This window comes from Pagrus pagrus, assembly GCF_965226575.1.
Source record: "Pagrus pagrus genome assembly, chromosome: 18".
In the NCBI taxonomy this organism is placed as follows: Eukaryota; Metazoa; Chordata; class Actinopteri; order Spariformes; family Sparidae; genus Pagrus; species Pagrus pagrus.
This window is the reverse complement of record NC_140202.1, coordinates 27,763,129-27,790,985: the sequence shown is the minus strand read 5'-3', so window position 1 is coordinate 27,790,985 and position 27,857 is coordinate 27,763,129. Positions and strand designations below refer to the sequence as shown.

Genomic DNA, 27,857 nt, shown 5'->3' with positions numbered 1-27,857 from the left:
GTCAGGAACGTTGCTGATGAAAATTAAGCTTTTGCGAAAATGTAATTCTTTGTAGGTTTTTGCCTGTTTCACTATAAAATCTGTATATGAATTAAAACAACAATATAACATGTGTTGATGAGACATTGTGAGTTTAAGTAATGTCAAAAAATTAAGAAAAAAAAGTATTTATCTCCTTCTTCTGAGTTTTAAAGCTGTATTTCCCATCATGCTTTAGCTGATGCAAACAGGTTGTGTAACGTCGCCATGGACTCAGTAGGGTGGGTGTGGGCGACACCTTGAACCTGTATTTGTTTACACCTTGTTGAATCTGCATCGTGAAAAGTCACGTTGCATTAGCTACCAGCATGGAAACAGACGATCTCTTCTCTTTTACTGATATCACGATGTTTTCTACCAAATACCTCGATGCATATACTGTTTTCATATTGCTGACTGGATGACTGTTGGTACTTCGACGAAATATTAATACAATAAATGTGGATATAACGACGATAAATGTTGCTGTGATGCAGACTTTGAAACCAGGAAAATACAACACCGCATCCAAAATCTAAGACTAGAGTCTTAGACTAGAAACTTAACATGCTGATTATTCTGCAACATCTGAAGTTCAGGAGCAACTTTTGTCTATTATTTGTAAGTGATTAATATCTGTGATTGATGGAGATATCAATCAAAGGAGATTCCAGTGTTATATCATGTCTGTTTATTGAGTTATGAATAAAAAACACTGACCCTATGTTTTCTTGAAAGGTTGTAAAAATGTTTGTAGCTCATTGATGGAAACCAGCTGCCAACGTCTGTCCGTCGAACACATCTCCATGTGTTTTCATGTTGTTAGCCTCTTTATTAAATATCAGACTCAGCTCTGATGATGTGCTGTGTATCATTTATAAGACTACGTCAAACCGGTCACACGTCGTTACGGACTGAAACTTGAAGCTCTGCCTCCGCTGACCCAGAATCCATCTGACTCCCGCCTGCACTTTTTAACATCACATATAAATGGGCTCTGAAAGTCAGCCGGATTCGTTAAGAGCTTTTAGAGCAATTCATTGAAAATGGAAGCAGACAATAAAGTAAGATAGGACCTCTCCCGCTCTACTTTACCGCCCTGTTTGTGACATTTATGCTCAAACCTGGCAACCCGGGTGCATTAAAAATATCAATTTAGTACTCTGATAAATTGAGAGCTTCACTCCAGAGAGAGAAATTTATGTTTCCATTTTTAGGATTTCTCCAGAGTGGCTAACGTGAAGGTCGGAGGTCAGAGGTCACATGGTGACGCTCGTATAACAGGAAGGAAATGTGGAGGATTTTTTCTTTAGCAGACAAGAATCAGAATCAAACCCAAAACTTAAGACTAAAAATGGTTCTTATACGTATAATACACCATCTATTCATAGCTGAACATGTACTACAGGTACCAGATACTTACATTTAATGATTTCAGACACATTTTAATGAAATGTAACAGATTTTTGCACAAATCCTCTTTATTATATATGTAGTAAGTATGTGGTCTCCTGCAGAGGTAGGCTGTAGGTTGTATTGCAAACAGGTGAGTATAAAGTAGTTGAATGGCAGGTTTAAAGATTTGTAACATAAAAAAAATCAGACTTTTACGCAAAGAAATTAACCCTATGTAAGTGGACCTACAGCGGGCCGCCCCCTAGTGGCCGTGGAGGATTGTTGTTTATATGATTCTGTTCAAATCGATTAAAATAAAAAACATAAAAGCTCGAGCATTCAGTCTTTTTGCAACAGGAAGTCAAGACTTAAGTCTTTCATATGTTGTACGCATGTGATGACGTCGCTGCGCTACATGATGTACTTTGCAAAACATGGTGAGTTTTGAGCAGAATGTTCTTTGTAGTTTTGATAAAAGTGTATTTTGCATTTCGAGCACTTGAAGAAAGAACGTCACAATCAGCAAAAAACACCAATGTAAGCAGGAATACTGTAGATGAAACTATCAAAGCGCCTCTACACTGATTATAAAAATGAGAATATCTCCAAAAAACTACAATATGTACTGTATATTGTTACAATAAGTTATATTGTGTACATTTTTCTACATTTAGAAATCTTTTGGATCAAAATGTTCTGTTTTTATTTAATAAAATACGATGAAAAAACTTCAGATTTTGATATATTTCTAATTAATTTATTACATGACTTAAATACTTTTCTGGTTTATAATTGTTTAGTGTAACTTCTAGAGATTTTGCATTTGAAGATGTGTCAGTTCAAATGTTAAAAGTTGGATAAATGAAGTTAAATAAAGTGTTTGTGGCAATAAAGAGCTCATAAATTCAACTTTAAGACCATTTAATGACTTTTAGGCCTCATATTTATAAAGACTTTCTAAATTACCTGCAGATATCTCGATGTAAAGTACGATTACACGCCAGCTGCAGATTAATAAACGGTGTGTGGAGCTCAGACGTGCAGCGACTCTTCCATTAAACTCTCAGTAAAAGTAGTGAAGCTGAGCAGGTTTTGTGTTTGATTAAAGCAAACATTTGTTAAAAATCCACCTGTGTGACAAAACGCTCGGCGGCCTTCATGTGAAAGTCAAAATGGATTACCGCTGACATCATCAGGTCTTATTGATCATCGTAAGTTATTAGCTGAAGTCCCTTTTCGCCCACGGGCGGCATTTTAGGGATGAAAGCTTTACTCTTAAAATATTCAGCAGCGGTAAACAAATGGAGGATATATGAAGTCTTTGTGAGTGAAAGCATTTACTGTTCGCACTAATGCAGCAGAGCGAACACGCCGCGGCGAGTTAAAACGCTGCTATCAATAAAATCCAATCTCCTTCTGTCTGTCTGCGTCTCTCTGCGTATTCGTCTTTCCACCTCTTTTCTCTCATCCGTCTTTCTCCTTCCTTTTCTTTCTGCGTCTCACTTTCCTCGCCGGTCTCTCCGTCTCCCTCTTGTTTGCTCGTCCTGATCGCTCTCTCCATCTTCAGTTTTTCAGTCTCTCTGCTCCTTCACCACTATCTTCTCCATCTCCATCTCTCACCCTGTCTCGTTCCCCTGTTTCGTCTCTCCGTCTTTTCCTGCTGTTTTAGCAGATGAAGGTGATTTTTCTCTCTCGTGTCTATTCGTCTCTCTCTCTCTCGTGTCTTCAGGGCTGTTTCTTTAAGCTTTGTGTCACTGAAATAAAGGTTAGGCTTCAAATCATTCAAACACCTGGATATAATAACCCGTGTTAGGCCTTGTGTCTCCGCCGCCTCGTCCTCAGTGGTTTTGTTTGTCAGATGTGAGGCTGCAGGAGTTATAACGGCACGTCGTGTCTTTGTAGTGAAAACCATTTATCTGCAGATTTGTTGCTTTGGGATTATTCAGGTTAACTGAAGGATTAAGCTTTTCCTTCATTGGTCGAGAAGTTCTGCTACTTTTTAAAGCTTAATAAAACATTTTAAACCCGCTGGATTAACAGAAAACAGCTGGTGAAGAGCCGCTATTTTGGAAATACAGATCAACTACGAGGAACTCGAGATGACAGTGTGTACTCGTGATCTACGCTGGTACAAAGTCAAAGTATGTTTATTTGGCCAAAACTTATTGATTTCTGAATGTTTTTAAGGTTTTCTTTAAAGCCTGAGGACGAGAACGTATCCAGAATTAAAAAGCCAAACTGGAGAAAAAGTTTTCTGTCTTCTCTTTAATCATCTTGTCAGTTTTCAGGTTTCTGGCTGAGGGCAACACTGTGAGTCTGTCCTCCTGATGTTCAATACACACAGTTCACTGATGAATAACACAGTTGATGTTAGCAGTTAACGTTCCTGCAAACACCAGATACGTCCAGTGTGTCCAATGTGGCGGCTAAAACAGGTTTTTTTAGGCCAAACCACGATGTTTTCTCACCCTGACCAAGTGGTTTTTGTGCCTAAACCTAACCAGAGCATCAGCACAGCGCTGTGACAACAAACGTAAAGCTGCAACATAAAGAAGCGTTCAGTTTTGACTTATTTGTGGTTTTGCAACGTTATAAGCTAACATTTATCCTGGTGATTGCTTTCTTACTACACATGATATACTACAGGATCACTGACTGAATCCTCTGGCTGCTTCTTATTTATTTGTGGTGTGTTCGGATGCAGGCAGACAAAAAAATATATATATTGCAGCTATTTCAGTTACATTTAGCAGAAGATGCTGTTGTTGTGTCGTGAAAAATGCATTTAAACTCATATTTTGTTTATAAACGGAGACTGAATGGCTCCTGCCAGCGTCAAAAGAGTGCCACGGGACGACTATAATTAAGCTAAGTATCAGATCAGAGCTGAAACTACAACTTCAAGTTAAAACTGGCCTTGAGTGTCTCGACACTTCACTTAACCTCCTCCCGTGTCACTGTCCTCACTTCTCCATCGCTCTCTCCATCTCTTATGGTTCGTTTCTTGCCGGATTAAATAAATGTTTTCTCCTCCATCTTTCTATCTCCTTTCTCTTATCTCTCTCTCCTCGTCACTCGTCGTCTCTTCTTTCTCTTTTTCTCAACACGATTTTTTTCCGTCTCTCTCCGTCTCCGTCCTGTGTTTTGATTCTCTCTCCGTCTCTCTGTCTCCTCTCCTTTAGCAGATGAAAGAGCCGAGTGTTTTCTTCTCCTCCCGAGCAGATGAAGATGAAAGTCTGATCTGTTTGTTGACGCCGTTACCGCGGCAACGTCTCACCTGTTTGCTCGCCTTCAACCCCTAACGAGCAACTCTTAACGAGAAAACACCTCTTCAAAAACACACACACACACACACACACATAAAACCGAGGAATGAGCGCAAACAGAGCTACAACCAAGAAAGACACACTGATGGGCATAATCAAAAGGCACACACACACACACTCACACACACACACACACACACGCACACACACACACACTGAGCTGCCTGTGTTCTTGGCAGGGAGTCGGCGGATCTTTAATCCTCATCATGCAGCAGGTATCGATATCAGAGCCTCGCTGTCACCTTCTATTAGCTGGCGGAGAGACGCTGAGAGGAGGGCAGGATCATATACAATAAAGGAGGGAGCTGTTGGTTTGTGGACGCCGGAGCGTATAGAAGTTACATCACCGTGCACAGATGTCACAACAGCGGCAGACGTACGAGCAAAACATCCAGCATCTGTCGGATACACGAGCAGAACGCAAACGTGCCATCGAACATGATTTCCATCTGATGATGGACACAAAGACACTTCCTGTTTTATTTTGTAGATTATATCTTCATCTTGTTGAGACTTTCCTACTTCCTGTCTTTGTTTTTTTCTTGTTCACCTGTGTGTCGTCTGTTAATTAGTCCCAGTGTTTTGCTCCTTTTGTTTTCTACCCTTCTCCTGGTGAGTTTTGTGTTTCTCGTCAGTGTGTTTATTCGCCTGCAGCCTGTGTGTTGTCAGATTTGCGGCTCGCCCTTCTTGTTGTCTGCCTTTGATTTTTTTTTTGGACTTATGTTATCAAAGCTTGTCTTTTGTGTTTTCGTCCGTCTCTCTTTGTGTCTCTTATAACCGAGACACTGTGTCAGATATGAAACCAAATGTTAACAGCTGACTGGACGACCAGAATCAACCCGGCATGTGTTATTTCTAAATAAAAGTTAAAGGATGAAGGTTTGAATCTATCTAATATTTATGTTGAAAGACTCATTAATCACCCGTCCTCTTCCTACTGGTGTAAAGTTTTACCTTCGACTGCGCTGTAACAGATCAGGGACACGTTCCAGTTATTCTGTGCAGAAATGCATCCGAACGAGCCTTAATTAGCCAAATATTTGTCCTGGCAGTCGTGTATGTGAAGGTTTACTGCCAGTGTTTTTCGTCCCAGCAACAAAACCTACACACGACTGCCATGAAGTGTCAGGGCTTGATTAACCCACTCGGGGGCCCCGGGGCAAAAATGAACCGCGTGCCCCGACTGAGGCCCCTCAGGGTTCTGGAGTCCTGGGCTGTGGCCCACTTCGACCAGCTGGTTATCCGGCCCTGTGTGTCGTTATCACTTCCTCTGCTCAGTATGTCCTCACCAAAGAGCAAACATGGAGCTCGTCCGGTGTAAAAACGCACAGACTCATTAATTGCAGTGATATTCTGGGTTCATGTGTTTGTCACCGGTCACTGAGAATCGATGGAATACAGAATGAGGTCATCTCTGAGGACGGCAGGTGAGATAGGCAGGTATATAAACAACAGGAGGCGGGTGGTTCTCAGTCATGAATAGCTGAGGAAGGCCGAGTTCATGCTATAAACTGTGGGGGGGTCAAATCTTACAAACGGCAGGAGGACGGAGAGCTGAAAATAGACATGACCGAGGGAGGGGGGGCGGCATGTGTTATAAATGATGCCCAGAGGGCAAAGAGCAGGACCGGAGGGGTCCGGGTGATGAGGCGACCGTGGGTAACGAACAGTGGGGGGGGCGGGTTCATCTACTGTCAACAGCGGGGGCGAGAGAGAGCAGCTGGACAGATAACAGGAGAGAGAGAGAGACGGAGATGCAGCAAGGACGACGGACTCAGAGAGGAACTACAAGAAACAGAAAGATGAAGCAAAGAGACGCTCACACTGATATCAACATGATCTGTGTGTGTGTGTGTGTGAGTGTGTGTGCGTGTGTGTGTGTGTGTGTGTGTGTGTGTGTGTGTGTGTGTGGAGATCTGTTTCCATTTCTAAAAAAGAAAGAAGCTAACATCATGTCATCACCTCCATTTTGTTCTGGAAGGTCAAAAAGGACAAAAAAAATCATCTTTTTTTTTTCCCCCTGGATAAAATGAAACCAGCGCTACGAGCTCATTATTACACTTGTTGTGATCAAAGAGTATTTAAGGATCAATGAGCTGTTATTAAAACAGGGAAGTACAGACTGGAATAGTGTGAATAATGTCATCAAATATAATTTAATTTTATGAAGTTTATGAGACATTTTGTGGAAACTCCTCATCAAAGTGCTGCGATGACACGATTGTGTTGAATTTCTGTATCTGCCATTTTTATATTTTGTCCATATTTCATTGATTAATCTCTTCTTTTTCTGTTGCAGCCGATACATAAAAAAAATGTGTTTAATATGAATTATTTCAGTGCGTCTACAAAAAACGACTTTTCCGTCGACTATAAAATGAACGTATCCGACTGAATCTATCGTCATTGTGGGTTAAAGCTGCAAACATACTGCTGTTAAGATTTGAGCTAATCAAAGTAAAACAAAGTGCGGTGTCGGGCGACGTGTTCGTCCCGCCTGCGTCACTTCTTCATGTTGTGATGTCAGCTGAATCAATCAGAACCCTGGTGAAGTGGACCGAACCAAAGATCTGGACCCAGGAGATTTTCAAAGTAAAAGAACCGAGAAGTTTTCTCCTTATTTTTGAAATCCAAACAGATTTATCTAAAAAATTAGATACACAGGAGAAATAAATAAATATTTATTCAGATAAAACAAAGAAGATGCTTGAAAACTATCAATGTTTGAGTTTCCAGACGGAGCCGTCGGTGTGTGTGAATCACATCCAGTCTCTATAACCACACACACTGTACAGCAGGTGTGTACTTGTGTCTTGTGAGTGTGTGAATGTGTGTGTGTGTGTGTGTGTGTGTGTGTGTGTGTGTGTGTGTGTCAGGCCCAGTCTATTAATTCTCCGTGTGTCCAGCCCCCAGAGCGTCTCCACGACAATAGAGAGTCATCGGAGGCCCGGGGCCTGCTGGAGAACGTCTGGCTGACGCCGTATCTTAAAAGGAGCGCTAATTCAATTAAGAGCCAGGTTACAGCCAGACAGGTGGAGGAGGAGGAGGAGGAGGAGGAGGAGGAGGAGGGTGGAGATTAACTTAATACCTCCTGAAAAATCTTATTCCTGCTCATCTGACTGTTGTATGATTTCATTCATAGCACCGCAGACGTATTTCCTCACCAAGTGGTTCTGTTTCTTGACAATCTTCCTTTACACCAACATGATGCAGGTGAAAATGTGTTGAGCTGGAGGCAGACAAACCAAATCAAACCACGCCACCTCGAACTGATCACTTATTCTAACGTATTTCTGTGTTTTGGGTGAACTGAGCCTTTAACATTTCAGCACAGATTCTTATATATATGCAAGTATATTTGAGTGTGCGCTGGTCTCACTGCAGCAGTGTGACATTTAGAAATCTTTCTGGTGTGTTTGTGTTTTATAAATATATGTTTGTAAATGTGTGTGTGTGTGTGTGTGTGTGTGTGTGTGTGTGCTCCCCTGACCTCTGCTGATCCCCGCTGCTTTCTCATACAGCCGTACAGTAATAAGCTGCCGCGCAGAAATCGAACCCATTTACGAGTCCAAACGCCAAAAAAACAGACAAATGATCGCTAAAATGGAGCTGACTTCTCTTAAAATGGAGCCCCCTTCCCTCCATTTGGCCTCCCTCTCTCTCTCTCTCCATACAAATGACGGCTATCAATATTTCCAATCTTCATTTCTCCAGAAGCTCAGGGCCTCTTTCTGCCAGAAATCAATGGCTTCCCACTGAGAGCTGTGACAAGGATCAAAAGTAAGAGCGGCTCGCCTCACTTTTCTTCAGAGAAACTCTCGTTCATACACAGTTTTATCATTTAAGACGGCCAGCGTGTGTGTGTGTGTGTGTGTGTGTGTGTGTGTGTGTGTGTGTGTGTGTGTGTGAGCGTACGCTGACGAGTGTGTGTTGTGTTCATAGCAACACTGACCAGTTCACATCTTCACTCACTGTCATGAATTCATCTCTGTCTGATTGCCATGATGACTGATGACATCACACAGAAATAACACTGGACCAAAGACTCTTTGTGTTTTTTGGTAACTACGGTTACCATCGTTAAGGTTTTGTCCGTCGTCTGTGTTCCCCGTCAATCATGAGGACTCTTATAACAAAAAATGTGACTAATGCATAAAATTTCGCACTTGCAGCACTTCCTGTTGTCTCATGACGAGTCAGCGATTCAAGAAGGAGCTGTCGGCTGTAGATGTTGACTTTAGAGGAGGATAGTTGGGAGTGGTGAGAGCAGGCGCCTGTTGTCGAGCTACGCTGCAGCATTTAAGTTAAAACGATGGATGTGCAGCAAATTATCACCGACTGCCGGTGGTCGGAGAGCAAGCAGTAGCTCCTGGCTGTAGGCCGTCCTGCTGACGGCCTCGTCGCCGCCATCATGGTGCCTACAGGTTAATCAGCAAATCCAAAGTGCAGCAAAGAGTGAACCGAAGTAGTCTCCAACCACGGTTAAAGACACTTGTACGTAAGCTCCAAGGCGTGAAAAGTTAAAAAAGTTTTTAAAAAAGCGCAGGACAGAGATGTACAAACAGATGGCGGTCGAAGAAGAAACACGCTTCCTTCCGTCGTTTGCTTTAAATTCTTCACAATAAAAGTTACTTTGTTATTTAAAAGCTTCTAATATGGAACAAAAATCAGGACGTTTTAAGTTTTTTAACCGGCAGCAACTTAAAACAAATCCTGAGGCCATGAGATGAAATGACAGAAAGTACAACCTGGGGAACAATTCAGAGACTTTCAAAAGTGTCTTCGTCTTTGGTCTCCTGCACAGACATTAGATCAGTTTTAACTTTACTGTGGTTACTGATTTCATAATGAAAGCATCTGAAGGATCAGTTTGTCTTCACGAAGCTCGTGTGACTGAAATCATCATCTTGTGTTCGTGTCTGTGTGTGTTTGCGTTCCCTTGTTGCGACAGTCGTCTATACATTTTGTATGCACTCATTTATTTATGCCTATACGTGTCACTCATTTGCATGATCCTGTGTGTGTCATCTTGTCAGTATGTGTGGGCACATATATAAATCAACGCACTTTTGTGTGTCTGCATGTATATTTCAGTGTGTGCACTGTGTATGTGTGTATCCGTGTGTGTGTGTGTGTGTGTGTGTCTCTGGTTGTCAGTCACACGGCAGGGCTAGGCTAATCAGCGCAGCTAGCTGTTCGCTGTGTGATGTAGGCTGATTAATATCCTGTTAGCGTCCCGTGGCTTTTAAGGCTAACTGCTGTTTCCTCTATACATCCATCGCTTCAAAACAGCCCTGCTTTCATCTGGCCTCATTAAGACGATGTATTACTATACTTAGCAACAAAAGCACACACACACACGCACACACACACAGAGACAGGGAACATTTGTTAAAAGCTGAATGCTGATTGGTTAAAGCTCTGTCACATATTTGATATAAGAAGTTGATGAAGAAAAGTTGAGTGACTACGTGAACGTTTGTGTCTCAAAACACTCAGAGTCAATATTAATGTATGTTTTTTTTATTTTCCTGAAATACTGCAAACATCAGGGGAAACTTTACCTGACGCCAGTCTAGTGAACATCAACTCATAATAACTCATAACTCAGAATGGGTATATTTGTTTTTTGTTATTATTATAATAATAAAGTCTAAACGTACAGCATGTTGCTTTTCTCTCCTGTTTTTTGTTTCTGTTGGTTTTTCCTCCCTGCAGAAAGGTTTTTGTCAGGGGGAGGTTTACTAGGATCTCTCTCGGAGGACTAATGTGAAATTCAACTTCAGGTCGTATTGTAAACTGAAGGTCTCAGAAATCACATTCATGTGCGACTCTGATCCATTGATGTTTGGGGTGTTTTCATTAATGACCATGACCATCTTCAACTAACTTTTTTAAGTGGTTAAGTTGACTGAATTTAACTAAAACTTAAGGCTGCATTTACACCAAATCTGGTGCGGCAGTGAGTGTCACTCCATGGTCCGTGTGTGATACGTGTTGGGAACCCCCTGCTGATCAGTTTGCCGAAAGACGAAGCTACTATGTTGTTCTGCGGCACAGATAAATCCCTGTTCGGGTCCACCAGTGATTGCTGGCATCCATGGATGTGTTTTAAACTGGTGCACAAAGCTAAACTGAGTGAATCCACACAACACATTATGTATCACTGTGGCTTCAGTCATAGTCTGATCGGCAGCTTATGTGATTGGCCATCGCAAGTTTAGTCAGATTCAACTTTTTCTGCATTTTTTGGGGAAGCTTCCTGCACCACCGCAGTCAAGAAGGACTGCCCTCATTAAAATGGGAAACCCTGTGTTTTTGCCGCAACGCCGGATCCAATGTGAATCCAGCCTAAAGATCCTATTTGTAAGAAAAGTTTATTTTTGTCCCAACAGGTCAACAACCATCTTTGGGATTGCAGGACGGGTCAACGCCATCCCAAAGCGTCAGTTTTTGACTAGTTTGCAATCAAACATCATTTTATCACCAAGTCCTACAGTCTACTGATTCCTAAAGTTCTACACAACCTCCTGCTAACATCATGCTAAGCTAACTGGAACACTGCTCTTCGTACCTTGAAGCTCTGGAGCTGCTCGGAGGCGTCTTTGTGCTGCCTGAGGCAGGAGTTGAAGATGAGGAGCTCGGTGTCTCTCAGCCACGCCTTCAGCTCTTTAATACGAGCCTCCAGCTGCTCCAGGAGCGAGTTGGTCAGCGGTGAGAGGGCCGAGCGAGGGTTCTCCCCGGCGCCGCCTCGACCGACGACCAGCAAAGAGTTCATGTTGGCCGACTGGTTCTGCTGGGAGGAGCTGGGTCCTGAATGCTCGGAGAGGATTTTCTGTAAGACGGGGAGAAAAGGACAGAGGGCAGAGAGTTAGTGTGAGGACACCGTGTTGTGTCAATACTGCATCATGCAAAGCAGCATATCAATCAATACATACACGGCCATTAATCATTTACCTCCAGAAACATACAGATCGATACAGAGGATGTCATGTATTCACTTCTGAACTGCTGGAGGATGATGTGAACATTAGACTTCTGTGTCAGTCATGTCACTGTTGAAGATGTAATCATAATCACAATCTCATTTATTTATTGATTATAACACGTCTTTTCTTGTATGAGGGTGACGTCACTGCGTTGGATACATGAGGCAGATGTTTTGATGGCATTTTATATCAAGGTCATTGTTATAAGCGTTAGTTAACAGGTCATATAAAATACTTATTAACATTATTATGTCGAGCTCGTGCACTCACTTCAGACGGGGCGCACGCTAACGCTTTTAGCTTAGCAGCTACAGTGAAGATTTCAGCTTATAAAAGGGTTGAAATAAACATCTTTTCATATCAGTTTGGGATCTCTGTGCTTCTGGCGACTTGGATTACAGCAGATGAGCTGCATGGAGCCATTTTATGTTTTGTTGGTTGTTTTTTACGTTGTAAAACAAGACCCCTGCAGCTGACTTTCCATCAGCATGGAGGGAGGAGATAATGACTCCATAAATCTGCTTAAATCCTTAAAAAGATGCTCCTTATACATGTATTTGCCTTTAAAAAATCATGTTTTTAAGTTTTCTCCAGTATCTAAGAAATCCAGTGATAGCTGTCCGTACAAACGTAAGTACACTGCAAACAGGAAGTGCTAACAGCTAATTCAGCAAAGTTTTAATGGAGTTTGCGAGTTTGTTTTGGTTGTTTTTTACGTCCACAGCTACTTCAGTTGTTTAGGAGACGATCCACATGTGTTGTGGACTACGAAACTTCACCTGACTTTATATCAGCATGGAAAGGAGGAGCTGTTCCTTTAATTATGCACTTAATAACAGTTAACTAGGCTTTTAGCAGATACTGGATCTAAAGCTAGAACAATGCCTTGTTAAATTGCATATTAAGGTTAATAAGTCCTTAATATAAAGCATTTCATTTCGTTTTTATCGATTTCTTTATGGTTTAATTGGTTTCGTCTTCGTTTTAGGACCTGACACATTCAAAAAGGCTGCTGATCATAGATACAGTTAAATATTTTCAGTGCTAGAAAAGTGAGGATAGGATATCACATTATACATGTTATATCTGGTGACAGATTTCATCCAGATCACCCTTCACACCTCGTTCATTCTGCTCAGTAACCAGTGCTGCTGATGTTTGTATTGTCACTATGAATTAGCTCGATGTTGCTAATGCTGCCGTCATCATTGTTGTGCCGGTCTGTTGTTATTGTTGTTGTTGTTGTGTCGACGAGGGCCGCTGTTGTTGATGAACAAAGCTGGGTGAGATGAAACCGGTGTTTTTTTTTTTTCCCAGGTGCAAAAACAGATCAGCTGCTAATTCAGAGCTTCTAGCAGCTTCACCTACGGAGCTGAAACCCACACCCAAAACAAAACATCATTTAGACACAATACAAACCCAAAGAGTGTTTGGTGAGGAGCAATCACTGTTTCAAATAGGAACAACTTCGAATAACAAGAGCCTCACTCCCAGTGTCTGTGTGTGTGTGTGTGTGTGTGTGTGTGTGTGTGTGTAATAAGCTCTGCAGAGTAATTTTCCAACCCCTGTTGATCACACAGTAAGACACAGCGAGCGGCTGAGAGAGACTATTCCCCACTTGGATTTAGACGAGTGTGTGTTTGTGTGTCTGTGTGAAAAGTGCTCATCAGTATCGAACAAACAAACTCGTGTTGTTCTTCGCCGATCACGACGAGCTCAGGGCGACGGCGTCAGCAGCGGGCGGCGCCGCGACGAGAGAACGAACCGCGATAATGTGTGCTGCTTTTTTCTGTGACGTTTTAGTTATAATCTGTGTGTATTTAGTTTCAAGGTTTATTTATTTTTAATCATTTCTATCATATTTCAAGGGTGCAAATGCAGAATATTCCTCAAAAAATTAAAGAATATGAAAACATTAGCTGGAGGGACGAGGATTAAAACATTAATCTAATAAAATGTTATATTTGCTTCGTGTTTTTTAGATTGTTTGTCACCATTTTGGGTTCGACTGTTGCTTGTTTGCAATTTTCTTGGCCGACTCCGATCTTTATAAGAACTATAATCGTCAGCATACACAAACACTTTTATGTTCATAAAAAGGCCTAAGTCTTTCATTTTCCCCAAAGCTGCACACAGTTACGAGACCTTCTCGCACTGTCATTCAAACAAGTTTCAAAATAAAGCGCTCTGTTGCTGGACAGAGGTTTTTTTTGTGCAAATGCCATCCAACTGAATATTAATTGCAGTATATCTCACTTTATCAAACATGTTGTCAGCTATTTTTATTCAACGGCCTGTCAGTGAAATGATCTAAGTGAATTTAAGCATTTACACAGTGCATACTGGTATCCAGGACTCTTATTGTGAAAGGTAAAAACTGAAGGAGTCTGTCTCGACTGCGCTGTAGTTAAAAGTTTGCTCTGGTTCAGGTAACGGAGCGTCCGTGGTGTTACTTTGCATTCATAACCCTCGACGACGGGACCTGTTTGGCCAGCCAACATGACGTCCTTTAATTTATTGTTTTGTCTACAACCCGAGGATATTCAGTTTACTGTCACAGAGGAGGAAAGAAACCAGGACATATATTTGTATTTACGAAGCTGGAACCAGAGATTTCTCAGTTTCTTCATCATTATTGCCAAAATCCTCTCAGTCACAACTTCCTTGTGTCTCTACATCCAGTCAGGTATCTTCACGCTTAACAATCAGTTTCTGAGCTTCAGTTCTCCGTCACTGAGAATCTGAGAGAGATACGTAAGTCTTATATTTATTTATTACTGTTACAGCCTCCAGATGTTGAACCAACCTGCTCACTTCATATTTAGTTAATAGAGAGAAAGTTTCAGTTCATTTCTACAAAGTTTAGCATCTGTACACAGTTTCTCGTCGTATTCTTCTTATTGTTTGGCTTTGACAGCAGCTATCTTGCAGCTCTCATTATGACTTTAACAAGTGGCCGTAACAGGAGAAACTTTGAGCGTCAGTGAACACAGAGCTGCTCCTGAACGAGCCCCGCATGGGTCCCTGTCGCTAATTTGCATATGTATGTGTTTGTACAAAAAGGTATTGAGTCGTCTATAGCAGCGACTCTGCCTCCTGAGTGGAAACACTACTTTAGCCGAACTGTGGCAGGTAAAAACCAGCCCATTAGACGATGAAGAGGGGCGATTATAGGACCCCCTGACCGGTGAAATGTGCAGTTAGTTGTGTGTTCAAGAGGCGACGGCGATTATACGAGTCGGTAGTTAGTCTGGGAGAGAGAGAGGGGAACAGAGACCGAGCGTATATGAGGATGGATGTAGGATATCTGCAGGGAAGTAATTCCAGAGACATAAAGAACATTTTCCAAGACAAAGAAACAACATTAATTTTTGTTTTCTGATACATTTTCTTTTCTCTGCAGGTGGTGGTGTGTTTATTTCCTCAGAGCTGAGCAGCTTCACACTGTGCGGACACTCAGAGCTTCACATTTATGTCTCTCTTTAAGACTTACATAGTTTTCAGACTTCTTTTATGTTCTGTGTATTTCTTGCTGTATTTCTTGTTATTGCTGGTGTTTGTTTGCCGTGCGTGCTTTTCTCTCTTTGTTCTCTTCAACATGTTTTATGTGTTGTCAGCGGGTAAAGAGGTTTCCTTTATTTGCTTTTATGTTCTCTAGTTGCAGTGTGCTGGGCTCTCCAGCTTTGTTTAACTGAAAAAAACGTATTTAAAAATGAGAAAACGGTCGAAACCTCACAGTTCGTTTATTCATAAAATGAGGAAGAAACATATAAAGAACAAAACTTTCATTTAATGCCAGCTAAAAGTAAGTTATTGATGATAACAGTGATATTTAAAATGTTTTAATTTATATCATGTTAATAATACACATTATAATTTCACGCTGGATGATAGACGTTTCTGCAAAACCACAGATGAGTTCAAGATTAATGTTTCTTTATGTCGCAACTTTACGTTTGTTTAGGTTTAATTTTCTGTTTATCTCTCGGCACAGCGCTGTGCTTATACTCTGGTGAGGTTTAGACACATAAAACACTTGGATAGGGTTAAAATAGCTGTTTCGGTCACCACGATCGCAACGGAGATGGTCCGACTTCCCACAAGAAAATGCCTGGAGATGCTCAAACTTCCTGTAAAAAGAGCCGGTTTTGGTTTCCACTAACAGAAGGTCCGAAATGTCCCCACAGACTTGAACTGCGGTTGTTCCTGATGTAAAAGTTTGCTAATAATCATATAAAGTGCACGTGATGTGCTACGTTTGGTATACATGTGGACCTTGGACGTTACTGTGGTTTGCAGAAACGTTAACTGCTGACATTAAATCCTGGAGACTGGACTGGAAGAAGACGATGCAGTAACTATAACTGCTGTCGTGCAAAATCACGTCTGTGGATTGCTGAAATGATATAGATATTGAGATAATATCGTTGCTGCAGATCCTTTTGGTTTGAATTTCAGATCTACAACTTAGCTTTGAGTAATAACGCAGATTCATTCTCACTGCGAGGCCTCAGATTGTGTTTAACAGCACTGAGACTCTAAGAAGACAAACGAAAAAGAGACAGAGGGGAAAATAACTGGCGAAGAAAACAAAGGATGAGGAAGAAAAGGTTGAATGGAGGGAGAAGAGGAAATGTGACCGAGAGATTAGAAGTGAGGACAGAAGAGGGATGAGAGACAGTGAGGAAGGTAAGAGAGAAAAATGTGGGAATGGAAGAAGCAAATGAAAAAGATCTGGAGGGAGAGGCTGAAAATGAAAAAGAAAATTAGCAAATAAGAGAGATAAAGAGAGGAGGAGAGCAAATGAAACAAAGGGAGAGATGGTGTGTTGTTTGTAGGGACTCAATTAAACAGAATTTGTTTTCCCTCCTCCTCCACCTCGTCCTCGTCCTCCTCCTCGTTTCCCCGCAGGTTGAAGTGGTGATCGGGTCGTGACTCCCGCGTTTTAGAGAGTTGATGGGAAAACGATGAATACGCAGATGAAAAGATCATTTCAAGTGTTCATTTACCAACAAAGCGAAGCACCTCTGTGCTCGTTTTTTTCTACGTTACTCTCTGTAGTGTTTGCAATCTGTGATTTATCATTTAAATTTAAAATATTTGGGGTCTTTTCCAGGTTGTGTTGTGGCTTCAGAGGGAAAATCTACCATCTGCAGATTTTACTCTGCCTCCGTCCTCCCACACACAGTTTGACCTTGAACAAATGCGAAGAAACGACGAGCTGCTGCCAAAATCCACAACGGAAAAAGATGAAAGCTAATTTACAACCTCTTTATTTTGTTCGTCGTTCGGCTCGTGTGTGTGTGTGTGTGTGTGTGTGTGTGTGAGTCATAAATTCTTCATAAGGCCAGGACAGTTCAGAGGCGAGGCGCAGGACATCAATTCCAGTTAATTCCCAATTTGTGTCAGAGCAGCAGATGCCGACGCCAGCACTGATAGGCCCGTTAATATGCTACTCAGACGCCATGTTGGGAGGGGGGGAGGAGGGGAAGGAAGGGTGAGGGAGGGAGGGAGGCGATGGCGGGTAAAGTGACACAAACAGACCTTTGATAAACAGCTAGAACGATGCGGATTGACCGTTTTTCACCGTAAACTGTACACAAGGGGAGGCGAAGTGAGTGTCCACATACTTTTGTCGACATGAGAGACATGGAGGATGAAGGAGAAAAGAGAGAGAGAGATTTAAAGTGTCTGCTTCAGTGGCGTCGCCTCGTTTCTATCACTACCCAGAATCCCTCTTGTTCCCCCCGGATGACACACACACACACACACAAACTTTGATACGTGTGTGTGTGTGTGTGTGTGTGTGTGTGTGTGTGTGAGACGGCATTGTGAGTCCAAATGTCTCTTTGTCAGTAATAGAAGTTTAATCACAGTCTGGTTACTGTGGCGGAAACACAGAGAGCGAGCGAGCGAGCGAGAGAGCGAGCGCGAGTCATCTGTTGCTGTTGTTTAATTTCTAAAATGGAATCTGTTCCTGAGACGTTGATACATATGTTAATGCACACACATGCACACTTCCAATAACTTTCAACGTGTGTGTGTGTGAGGCGGTAATCACTACAAGGAGACGACACACACACAGATGGCGTCCTCGCTCTGTGTGTGTGTGTGTGTGTGTGAGGGAGCTGAGTGCGTCGCCGCGCCGCCGCTCGGTCGACAGGAGACGTTTTTTTTTTGTTTCGTTCCGAGGAACAAAGTCACATCGTCACATTTGAGCCTCCTGACGAGCCGCCGCCAGCTGTCAGCTTCCTCCGCAGACCTGGAATTAATCACCACGCCCGGGTGAAGGCGAACAACTGCCGCCGACGTGCCCGTCAGCAAGGCACGCCGGCGATCTCTACAGCCTCTGAATGCAATCCAGAATGTAAGAGATGAGGCTGAGAGTTCATCACCACAAACGATGACTACGCTACAAAAATATGGTTTTAAATAATCGAAGGTATAAACCAGGAGAAGTCAACTACGACTCCCAGGGTGCATTTCACCAAGAAACATCCAATAATAGAACCTAAAAGACGCTGCACGCACCGAGACATTCTTCAGCGTCCGGGCTAAAGGTCAGCTGGAGTGAAAGGAAACCTGGTAAAATTTTGTTAAATTGTTTTTGGTTGTCTGAATTCTTTTACTTTGTCAAAATGTTTTGTTGCTGAAGAAAAAGGCTCAAAGGAAACCTGCATGTGTTTGTTGTGTTGTTTTTGAAGGGTCAGGAGAGACGAGAAGTTAAAGTCCCAAAAGTTTCATATGATCAATGAAAAACGCTCATTTATCTGGTCGCTCAGCTGCTGTTTGACAGATGCAACTCGGGGCGTTTGTGTTTCCACGGACGGATCGGTGACGTCACAGATCTTCAGTCGTTACTCTGCAGTGCAGATTCAAACAGCTGTGTGTGTCTGTGTGTTTGTCATCATGCGACGTCGAGCGCCGTCCTGAGCAGACGCTGCTGTTTCCTGATGAGTTTCGTCTGTGAGGAAAACTTTCTGTGTGATCACCGACTGATCTTTGGTTTCATGACACGAAGACGTGATGAATGAGGTGTTAGTCTGTTAATGCAGGCTCCTCAGTTCTTATTTTAAAAACAGACCAGATGTGTCGAGAACAGAATATTTCATATCTATCTATCTATCTATCTATCTATCTATCTGTCTCAGTTCGTTCCTTCAGACAGCTAAAAGGCCACGGTGGCAGCAGGGCTCCTTAATTGAGACGACATTAATTATCATCTTCATGTTTGAGATTAGATCAGTGCTGATTAGCCTAAAATTAGACACACACACACACACACACACACACACACACACACACACACACACTTGTCTCAACAGAAATATTAGTGTGATCCTCCAGATACTGTTTCTGTGTTTGGCATTTCTGAAACTGCAGCCTCTACTTGCTTGTGTGTGTCTGTCTCTCTGCGTGTGTGTGCGTGCTTGTGTGTGTGTGTGTGTGTGTGTGTGTGTGTGTGTGTGTGTGTGTGTGTGTGTGTGTGTGTGTGTTACCTCCAGCTGTCTCCACGTGTGCGTCAGGTTGTGTATTTTGGGGTGGAAGTCGCCGGGCAGCTCGGTGGCGCTCCTCTTCAGAGACTCGGCTCGGCCCAGCAGGCCGGTCTTCTTGCTCTCCATCATCATCAGCTCGGCGTGGCTGCTCTGGAGACAGACAGCAGGACAGACGGACAGTCAGCACACAGACGGACACACAAAACCTCAGCGTACAGCGATACAACAGCCTTTAATGAAACAGGCAGGTCAATGCCTCCACTGTCCCTGAACGAACCATCTGTAAAGGCCAATCTAGACAAACGTCAGCAGCGTCAGAAACATGTGATCCTGAATATCTTCGCTACATCTCAAATTTTCACGACAGACGTTCTTTACTTCAGCTGTCTGACTTTCTGTGTGTTCATGTTTTGATCCGATGTTCACTACGACTCCGAGTCTCCAACTGGAGACTGCGATGAATCCGTCGAGCTGCAGCTGCCGTCCTCCACAGGAGGAGGCGGCGTCGCAGGCCTACAGGTGCTGAGTGTTTGATACTCAAAAGAAAAGGCTTTTTTTTCAGCGGAGTACTCCTTTAACCGCTCTCTCTAAAAGGAGCAGATCTCTCTTCACTGTTGTTGTTTGCAGCTCATCTCGTGATGAAACGTTGAGGCAGTCGTAGGAGTTTTTCACTCGCAGCCTCGCCTGCTTTGACCACTTTAAAGGTAGAAAGTGCCGCAGCTCTGCAGCTCTGCAGCTCCACAGACGAGCGGGAATCAAACGCTTGACGGCAGAAAAGATTTTGGAAAAGATTTTAAAGAAATGCTTCATTTTGTAGCACCAAGTGTTGCTGAAGATTTTCTGCACTTCTGATTCATGCTCGTGTTTGAGCGTCGTGGTCGGGGAGCGAGGCGGCGGCACGACAGTTTTCTGTTCGTGACACGTGTGTTTTCTGACAGTTCATCGGTGTGAATCAACGGATGCATCCTCATAGAAACATCCTGCTTCAGTGTTCAACCTTCTGCTTTATTTAATAAAAAGATCATTTTGTCCTGAACACACTGAGACTGTGAGAGAGAGATTTGACCTTCAGAAATAAACATCCAAACTGTTTCTTTAACTTGTTTTCAGTCCTCCGGCGCTGCTCTCGTCATCATTTTCACTTGATTTCTTTCCCTCTTCTTCTTATTCGTCGCTGTTTCTCATGAAATCTGTCCCTGTTTCTTAATTTCTCTCGATTCTGTTTGTCTTCAATCTTTCTTTCTCCTCCTCCATCCCTCCACTTCCCCCGTCACTTCATCTTTTGTTGCTCCTTCTCCTTTTTGTCCTTGTCTCCCTCCGTCCTCCTCCTCAACACTTCTCCATCTTTATTTTCTTTACTGTAACCCTCCTCTTGCGTTCGCGTAATTCATCCATCTTTCTCGCCATCACTCTCCATCTATCTCCTCTTTCTTCCCTCTTTTTTTTGCTTGTTAGCGTAACTCTCCTTCGATGCCTCCATCTTTTTTTTTTTGCTTAATTTCCCTCCTCCTCCTCCTCCTCCTCCTCCTCCTCCTGTCTTTTCTCTTTCTCCTCTTTTCATTTTCTGCATCGATAGCTACTTGATTCTACTTTTCCCTTGTCGTTTATCATTACCGCCCGGCCCCATTTGAATATTTAAATGTCTCTTCTCTGACTCTGTGTGTGTGAGAGGACGTATGCATGCGTGTGTGTGTGTGTGTGTGTGCGCGTGTGTGTGTTTTTGCTGCGCTGTCATCAGAGAGGCGGCGGCCATTTTTCAACGTCGCCGATTCTGATGGAGATGCTATCGCTCGGCGCTTCACGGCCATCCATCCCCTTCACTTAGCTAATAGCCACGCCGCGAGAACGAGGGATCGACAGCAAAAAAAAGAGAGACGAGTTGAAGGTAAATATGTCGGCGTCGCACTCGTCTAACAGTCAGGAAATTATACGATTTATCCGCTGATGGCAAATATTGATTTAAAAAAGGGGGGGAAAGGGAAGTGGTGGGGAGGAGCGGGGGAGGGGGGGGTTGTTTTGTTGTTGTTGTTGTTTGTTTGAAGGATGCCACTGATCCAAAGTCAAAGAAAAGAGGGAGAGAGAGGAGGGCGAGAGGAAGATAGACACGCCGATTAAAATGCATGAGATCCGAACTTTGAGATAAGTGCTGAGAGAGGGATCCTGGAGAAATGGGACGGTGGAGGGGGAGCAGGGGGAGGCTGGGAGTGATGGTGTGAGGAGAGGGGTGGTGCTGGTGGAGGAGGAGGGTGGATGCATGGATGGCTAGTTGTGATGTATTCATGCCTCAAGTCAATCTCCATGCAAGGATGGACTGAGATACACAGGCCTGAGGACGGAGAGACGGAGAGGGAGGAGAGGAAAGACAAAGAGCGAGTGAGGGAGAAAGGAAAGAGAAGATACAGTAAATAAACAGAGCGAAGGAGAGAGGACGCCGCCGCCACGTCCACACAAACACCGCAGACGAGACGGGACGCCACGCATCGTGAACATGCGAGCGCCGCCCACCAACACTCAAAGTCTCAAACGTCAGCGAGCAGAGTGACACGTGAGAGCTGAGAAAGATTCAGCTTCATGTGAATATCCAGCGATGTGAGCGAGCGACGACCCGGTGACAGGAAGTCACACCTGTACTGACGGGATTGTTTCCACTTTACCGCTTAAAGACCTTTAAACTGAAAGCAGATCGCTGCATCAGGCTTCTTCTCTACGAGATATAACTCAACGCAAACGTGTCCGCGAAGCTTCAGGCGTCGTGAGACAGACGAGAGACGCTCTGCCTCTTTGTGTCTGACGATATGAAAGCAAACCATAAAGGTGAGGACGCAGTGAACACAGCGGGAGGCCGAGCAAAGTTCTTCTGACGGGAGCCTGTGAGTCGTCTCTCGAACCTCTGAGGGATCGCGAGGGATGAAAAGATGAAACTTTTGAGAGATTTGCTGCAAAAGAGACTGAAAAGTGACACAGCAGTGTGCCGGGAGGGTTAGTGCTCATTAGGGGAGGATACAGTGAAATGGGATTCCCCTGCTTGTTTGACGTTTACTCTGAAGATTACAGATTTACAAGAGCGACGACAAGACGATGTTTATTTTAAATGGTCCATGTCGATGTAAACGAGGGATCAGCACGAAAAGTATCAACATGAAAATATTCAGCATTAAACACACAGTGATGATGATGCAACAACTTCAACACCGTCGTTTTTATTTGTTAGTTGACATTTCTTGGTGTAACTTTTGGAAAAGTAAAATAAAAACAGTGTTTGTTGCCATCCGATCGCTGGATTAATGTTGGCTGATGTTGATGAAGTCTTTTAATGTTTCAACTTTGGGTTTCTTGAGGTTCAATCTTTTTAGTTTTATCTCGTGACAACATTGTGTTTGGTTCGGTTAAGTTTAGGCTGAAAAACCACCTGATCATGGTGAGAAAAAGATCATGTTTTGGCGTGAAAAGCCCGTTTCTGTCGCCACAAACACGACTAGAAAACGTCCAGTGGTTTCACACTTACACATGTTGAAACACTGTCTTGAACGGTGGTCTGTGGCTTCACTACCATCGCTCGATTTGCATTGGTACAAATCTGAACGTATCCGTGGTTTGCGGATATATAAATTGTGGCGACTGGGCTGCTGCTTGGCTCGAGAGCGTTGTAGGTCGCTTATTCAAACATTTATCCTGAAGATGAAAAAGCTGTTAACGTGTGAAGGTGACGTGTGCTCATTAAAGTTTTAAAGTTTTAAATCACAGAGACGGTCGGAGAAGACTTCACCTCCACACAGATCCAGACTGTCTCCAACATTAAACCCTTGTTTTAAAAAGCTGCTTTCTGTCCACACTAACATGTTGAGCCCATCGACAGACAGACGAAGGGATCAGGTATCTTAAATCACACCTCCACTTCTTCTTCTTAAACCTTAATTTAACAGAGATAATCCTCCTCCTGTTCTTCAGTTTTGTTTTCCAGGACTCTGCTCTGACCTCGACCTTCTGCCTCCTCTCTCCCGGTTTTTCTTGGAAATCTGTTAATCTGCCGACTCTTTCTGGTATCCAAGCCATTAAAAGTTTCTGTTGATCGGAGCATCAGCTCGGCGTCTGGACCAAAACCATAAAACATCAATTGTGACTAATTTAAACTAATTAGTTGCTGCTTCGGTCCCATATGTTCGATATCCAGTTTCACCAGAGCTGTTTGCTTCACTTCATTCCTCAGTGGTTTGAGATCAGGAAGCTCGAACACGTACAGGTGATTTGTGTTTGTTATATGTAATGTACAGAACATATACTGACCGACATAATGTGTCTGTAGGTACAAAGATGCAGATTATGAGGATTAAGAATATATTTATTCAACCTTAAACATACAGTTTAAATAAGTTGGTCTTTAGGAGTATTTTTCAATTCATTTTCCAACATTTTATGGACTGAAAGATTAATTAATTGATTAAGAAAACAATGGTGGAGCAATCAGTGATGTAAATAATAGTTATTCACAGCTGTAACTTCACCTTTTTCTCAATATTTAGACATAAAATTGGTGGAATGGTGCAATGGCAGATAAATTATTAGATATATTCCACAAAAAAGTAAAAAATATTTCTAATTATTTGTAATTTCACAAGACGAACACGGTAATAATTTAAAAAAACACGTATCTGGTCTTAAAAGATGCATCAAAAAAGAAGAAAAATCTAAAATATGATCGTTAACTCTGCACAAAGACGTGTTTTTATGTTTTTATGTTATATATTTCATCACATATGTGTTAAAGAGCTTTCCATAAACAGAAACTGGAGGATAAACGCTTGACAAAACAGAGGAGAGGGAGCGAGAGAGGGGGGAGAGAGGGAGAGAGGAGAAAATCAACAAGCAATCATAAGTTTAATTTGGTCTCCATATTAATGAGCACGGAGCTGAAATGTCAGCAAAAATGCAGTCATACATGAAAAACATTTAATGCATTTTGAACATTAGTTTTTTTTCTTCCTCTTCTCGCAGATTCATCTTATTAGTTTGTCGGAGGCTGCGTAACGGAGCGATTCTGTCGTCGCGGCAGCTAAAGTTCGGGGGGGAAGCGATAAGGACGCGTCTTCATCCTCCTCCTCGTCACCTCCTCTCGTCTCCTCTGAGTGTCCTCTCTCCGCTGCGTTTCCATCCTTCCACCTCAGACGACGTTTAAAATCCTCCTTTATCTCGTCCTCCTCGTCACACTGACCTCCGATTGTAAATATTAGCATTCTGTTTCTGAAAAAACCCTGGATCGCATTACACGCCAATTACTTGAGTTATCTCTGTTCACGTATTTATACATTAACTACAGGACGACAGTATATTATAGGGCTGCGACCAACAATCATATTCATGGTTAATTATTTATCAATTATTTTCACCATTAATCGATTAGATCGGTCATTAAAACGCCAGGAAATGATGAGAAAAGTCGATGAGTGTTTCTGTCCTCAACATGAAGATGTTCTTGCCGTCACAGCGGAGGAAAACCAACAAGGCTGCCGAACCACCGACGGCAACTGCGGAAATTTTCGTCCGATTTTGTTGCGTCAAACCCGGGTGTTTTTTACGCAGACCTGCAGACATTTCCAAATGTTTCTGTGGCGACCAGAACCGGCTACGTGTCACGGGCAGTCGACCGCGTCTGTCTGTGATCGTGGCGACCATAACGAGTGTTTTAAGCAGATTTTCAGATGTTTTTCTGAGTGTTGTGACGAGAGAGAAATAGAAAATTCAACCTAAAGAAACATCCGGTTTTAACTTATTTGTGGTTTTGCAGAAACGCACTTGATATGATTTATACTGGCGACACTCGTCTGGTCCCTGAGCGCCCAGTCTGGACCACTAGCTGCACAGCTAACTGAGCTGAGGTCATTTGCTGCGTCCTGTCTGTTCTGGGATGTCGTTATAAGCCAGGAAGTCAGTCCATAAATTAATTTCTAGCAGTAATACAGAAAATGCGACGTCTGTGTCATCATGCTACCGTCCTGATACTACAAGTACTTCTGTTACTAACCCAACTGTACTGTGATACCGGTACGCGGACCAGAACCACTCACTCATAACTCATATTAACAATAAAACACTCTTTCATTTGTTTCCTCCTCATTGTCCATCCTGTCTCTGCTCCGAGCTCGTTTTCTTCCTAAACAAAGTGTGTGTGTGTGCAGGAGATACACAAAGAAAAAAACACTGTATGCTTGCTTACAATTGTGTGTGTGTGTGTGTGTGTGTGTGTGTGTGTGTGTGTGTGTGTGTGACTCAGTGTCTCCGGCTGAGATGGATGTTCCAGCGGCTATGAAAGAGCAGGAAGTGGCTCTCTGACACCCCATTTATACTGCCAGACACTTCAACCTGTGTGTGTGTGTGTGTGTGTGTGTGTGTGTGTGTGTGTGTGTGTGTGTGTGTGTGTGTGGTGGGAAAGCACAGCCACATAAACACCTTTAAGTGACCTCACCCTCTCTCTCCAAACCGCCTCCATTTTTTTTTTTTTACAATAATTGCAGTAATTACAACCGTATATTTTTTCCTCAGTTTGTTTGTCAGAGACATTCGAGTCGACGCCGTGTTTATGTTTCTATTTCTAGATTTCTTTTTTTTAAATACAAATTATAGCTATTAGACGTAACTTTCCAATCTCCTTCAAAGTTATAAGACGATGTTTGGGAAATGTTCAGTTGTTTTAGAGAAATATTCAGGATAATCTAAGTGTAAGACTTTTCATTTAGACACATTCACAGAGAAAACAGAATTGAATTATGGATAATAAACACATTTAATAATATTTATTGTTTCTTGGTTTAAATTCCCTCAAATGTTTAATATAATTGTGAGCATTTGTTCCTTCACGATGGTGTAAAACTTTAACTCAAGCTAAACTCTGCCCTCTGTGTCTCTGAGAGTTTCTGGAAGTTTCTCTTTCACCAAATTAAAACCCTAAAAAGATGCAAAAAAAAAAAAAAAAAAAACCCCAACAGCAATGAGACTTTCTCTCTTTCCAAACGAGGCGACAACAAAAGACCCCGGCAACATGTTTTAATTGTCGCCATGGAAACCAGATGAATGAGCCCGTTTGACTGGCCGGTAAAGACGGCTCGCCATTCAGCCTCGCAGCGAGTCACGTGTGTGTGTGTGTGTGTGTGTGTGTGTGTGTGTGTGTGTAGCTGGGAGGTCATTAGTACAAAGCAAGAAGGGTGAAATTTCTACCAGTCCGCTGAGATACAGAGAAAAGAGGGGAGCGAGAACAGAGAGGAGAAAACAGACAGTTGAATGAATGCACATACTAATAACTGTCCATTAAAAAAGCAAAGAGGAAAAACCAATAAACAATCCCCTCGGCTGTTTATGGATTTCCTGATTCATCTGAAAATGCTTTATTCATACGAATATATCAAAAAATGAAAATTTTTACATTATTGGTGTGTGTGTTCAGGAGTTTAGCCTGTTTACCTGATAATACACACTTATAACTTTTTTTTTGTGGCAGCGTCTCCAGCTCGTCTTGTCTCAGTTCAAACTGACCTAAAAAGTAATTTTGATGTGTTGCTTATATAAATCATTTTTGTTGAGTAGCCGCTTGATAATGAAAGATAGTGATGTAACTGCTGGTGCAATTATATCTAACATGACGTTAAAAAACTTTTCAGACGAGTTAATTCAATCAATATCAATCGTTTGTAAGAGGTTTCACAGATTTACAAAGAACTTGGAGGTTTTTTTAAAACTTGGGGGCTGTCTGGCCCTGGCGGAGGTATGCACTCTACTGAGCGCCATTCCAGTTTCAACTGCAAATTATCTAAGCCATCGTTTCTGGTTCTTTTCTCTGGGTAAACCCGCGGTGACGTCACCCATTGTTTTATGGTCTATCGTTTTGAGACTCGAGTTTGGCGTTACGTATGTCGCCATCTTGGTTATTTGGACCCAGAAGTGACCATATTTGGACGAGAGGGTGGAGCTGGGGAGGATATCCTGCCTGGATCTGACTGCACACTTTGCTTCATCATCTATTTTACTCTAAATGGGACCATAATTTACAAAAACAACATGATGCTGTGTTCAAGAGGACTTGAAACTGGAGATTAAGACCATGAACTGTTTTAGGAAACTGTTTGCTGAGGTCTTACATCAAGTGAGTCGTTTTCTCATAAGCTTACATACAATAAGACTTCTTTTTGAAACCAGTGGAGTCGCCCCCAAATCTTCATGTACTGATCTTCCCCTCAGCCTCCTTCAAACTTTACATCTCCATCAGTGTGTTGTTTGTTCTGTCCAACACTTTTATATTCAGGAGGATAATGAACACTGCAGCCTCTGAGGGGAGGCGGCCGGGGCTTTATTCTATTAGGCAGCTTATTATTATGTGTTTCTAATTTTCATTACAAAAAAATAACAGAATATAAAGTATGGGAACTTCTAAAGAAAACAATCAACTGACTTTGATTTTACCCGCTGAAACAAGTCAATAAAATCGATTATTATTATCACTACTGGTAAAAACACTTTTTCTCCCCCCGGAGTTATTAGTTTTATTTGTCTCAGCTTGATATTGTTGGTCCACAAAACAAAAAGAGAGGGAGAGTGTTGCTCCTCCAGCGAGGAGGTTGGGTCATACAGACTGTGGTATGCTGTTA

The 27,857-nt window shown here is 42.5% G+C and overlaps 1 protein-coding gene across 3 annotated transcripts in view; it reads right to left on the bottom strand.

Moving 5' to 3' along the window:
- The window catches only part of akap6 (A kinase (PRKA) anchor protein 6), a 180,751-nt gene that overhangs the window by 29,375 nt on the left and 123,519 nt on the right, over positions 1-27,857 (bottom strand). For all 3 annotated transcript variants that reach the window (XM_084382151.1, XM_084382153.1, XM_084382152.1), the window contains exons 16-17: positions 19,228-19,374; positions 11,314-11,574 (exon numbers count right to left, since the gene is read on the bottom strand). In XM_084382151.1, the coding sequence (XP_084238277.1) occupies positions 11,314-11,574; positions 19,228-19,374 (408 nt within the window). The remainder of the gene's footprint in view (positions 1-11,313; positions 11,575-19,227; positions 19,375-27,857) is intronic.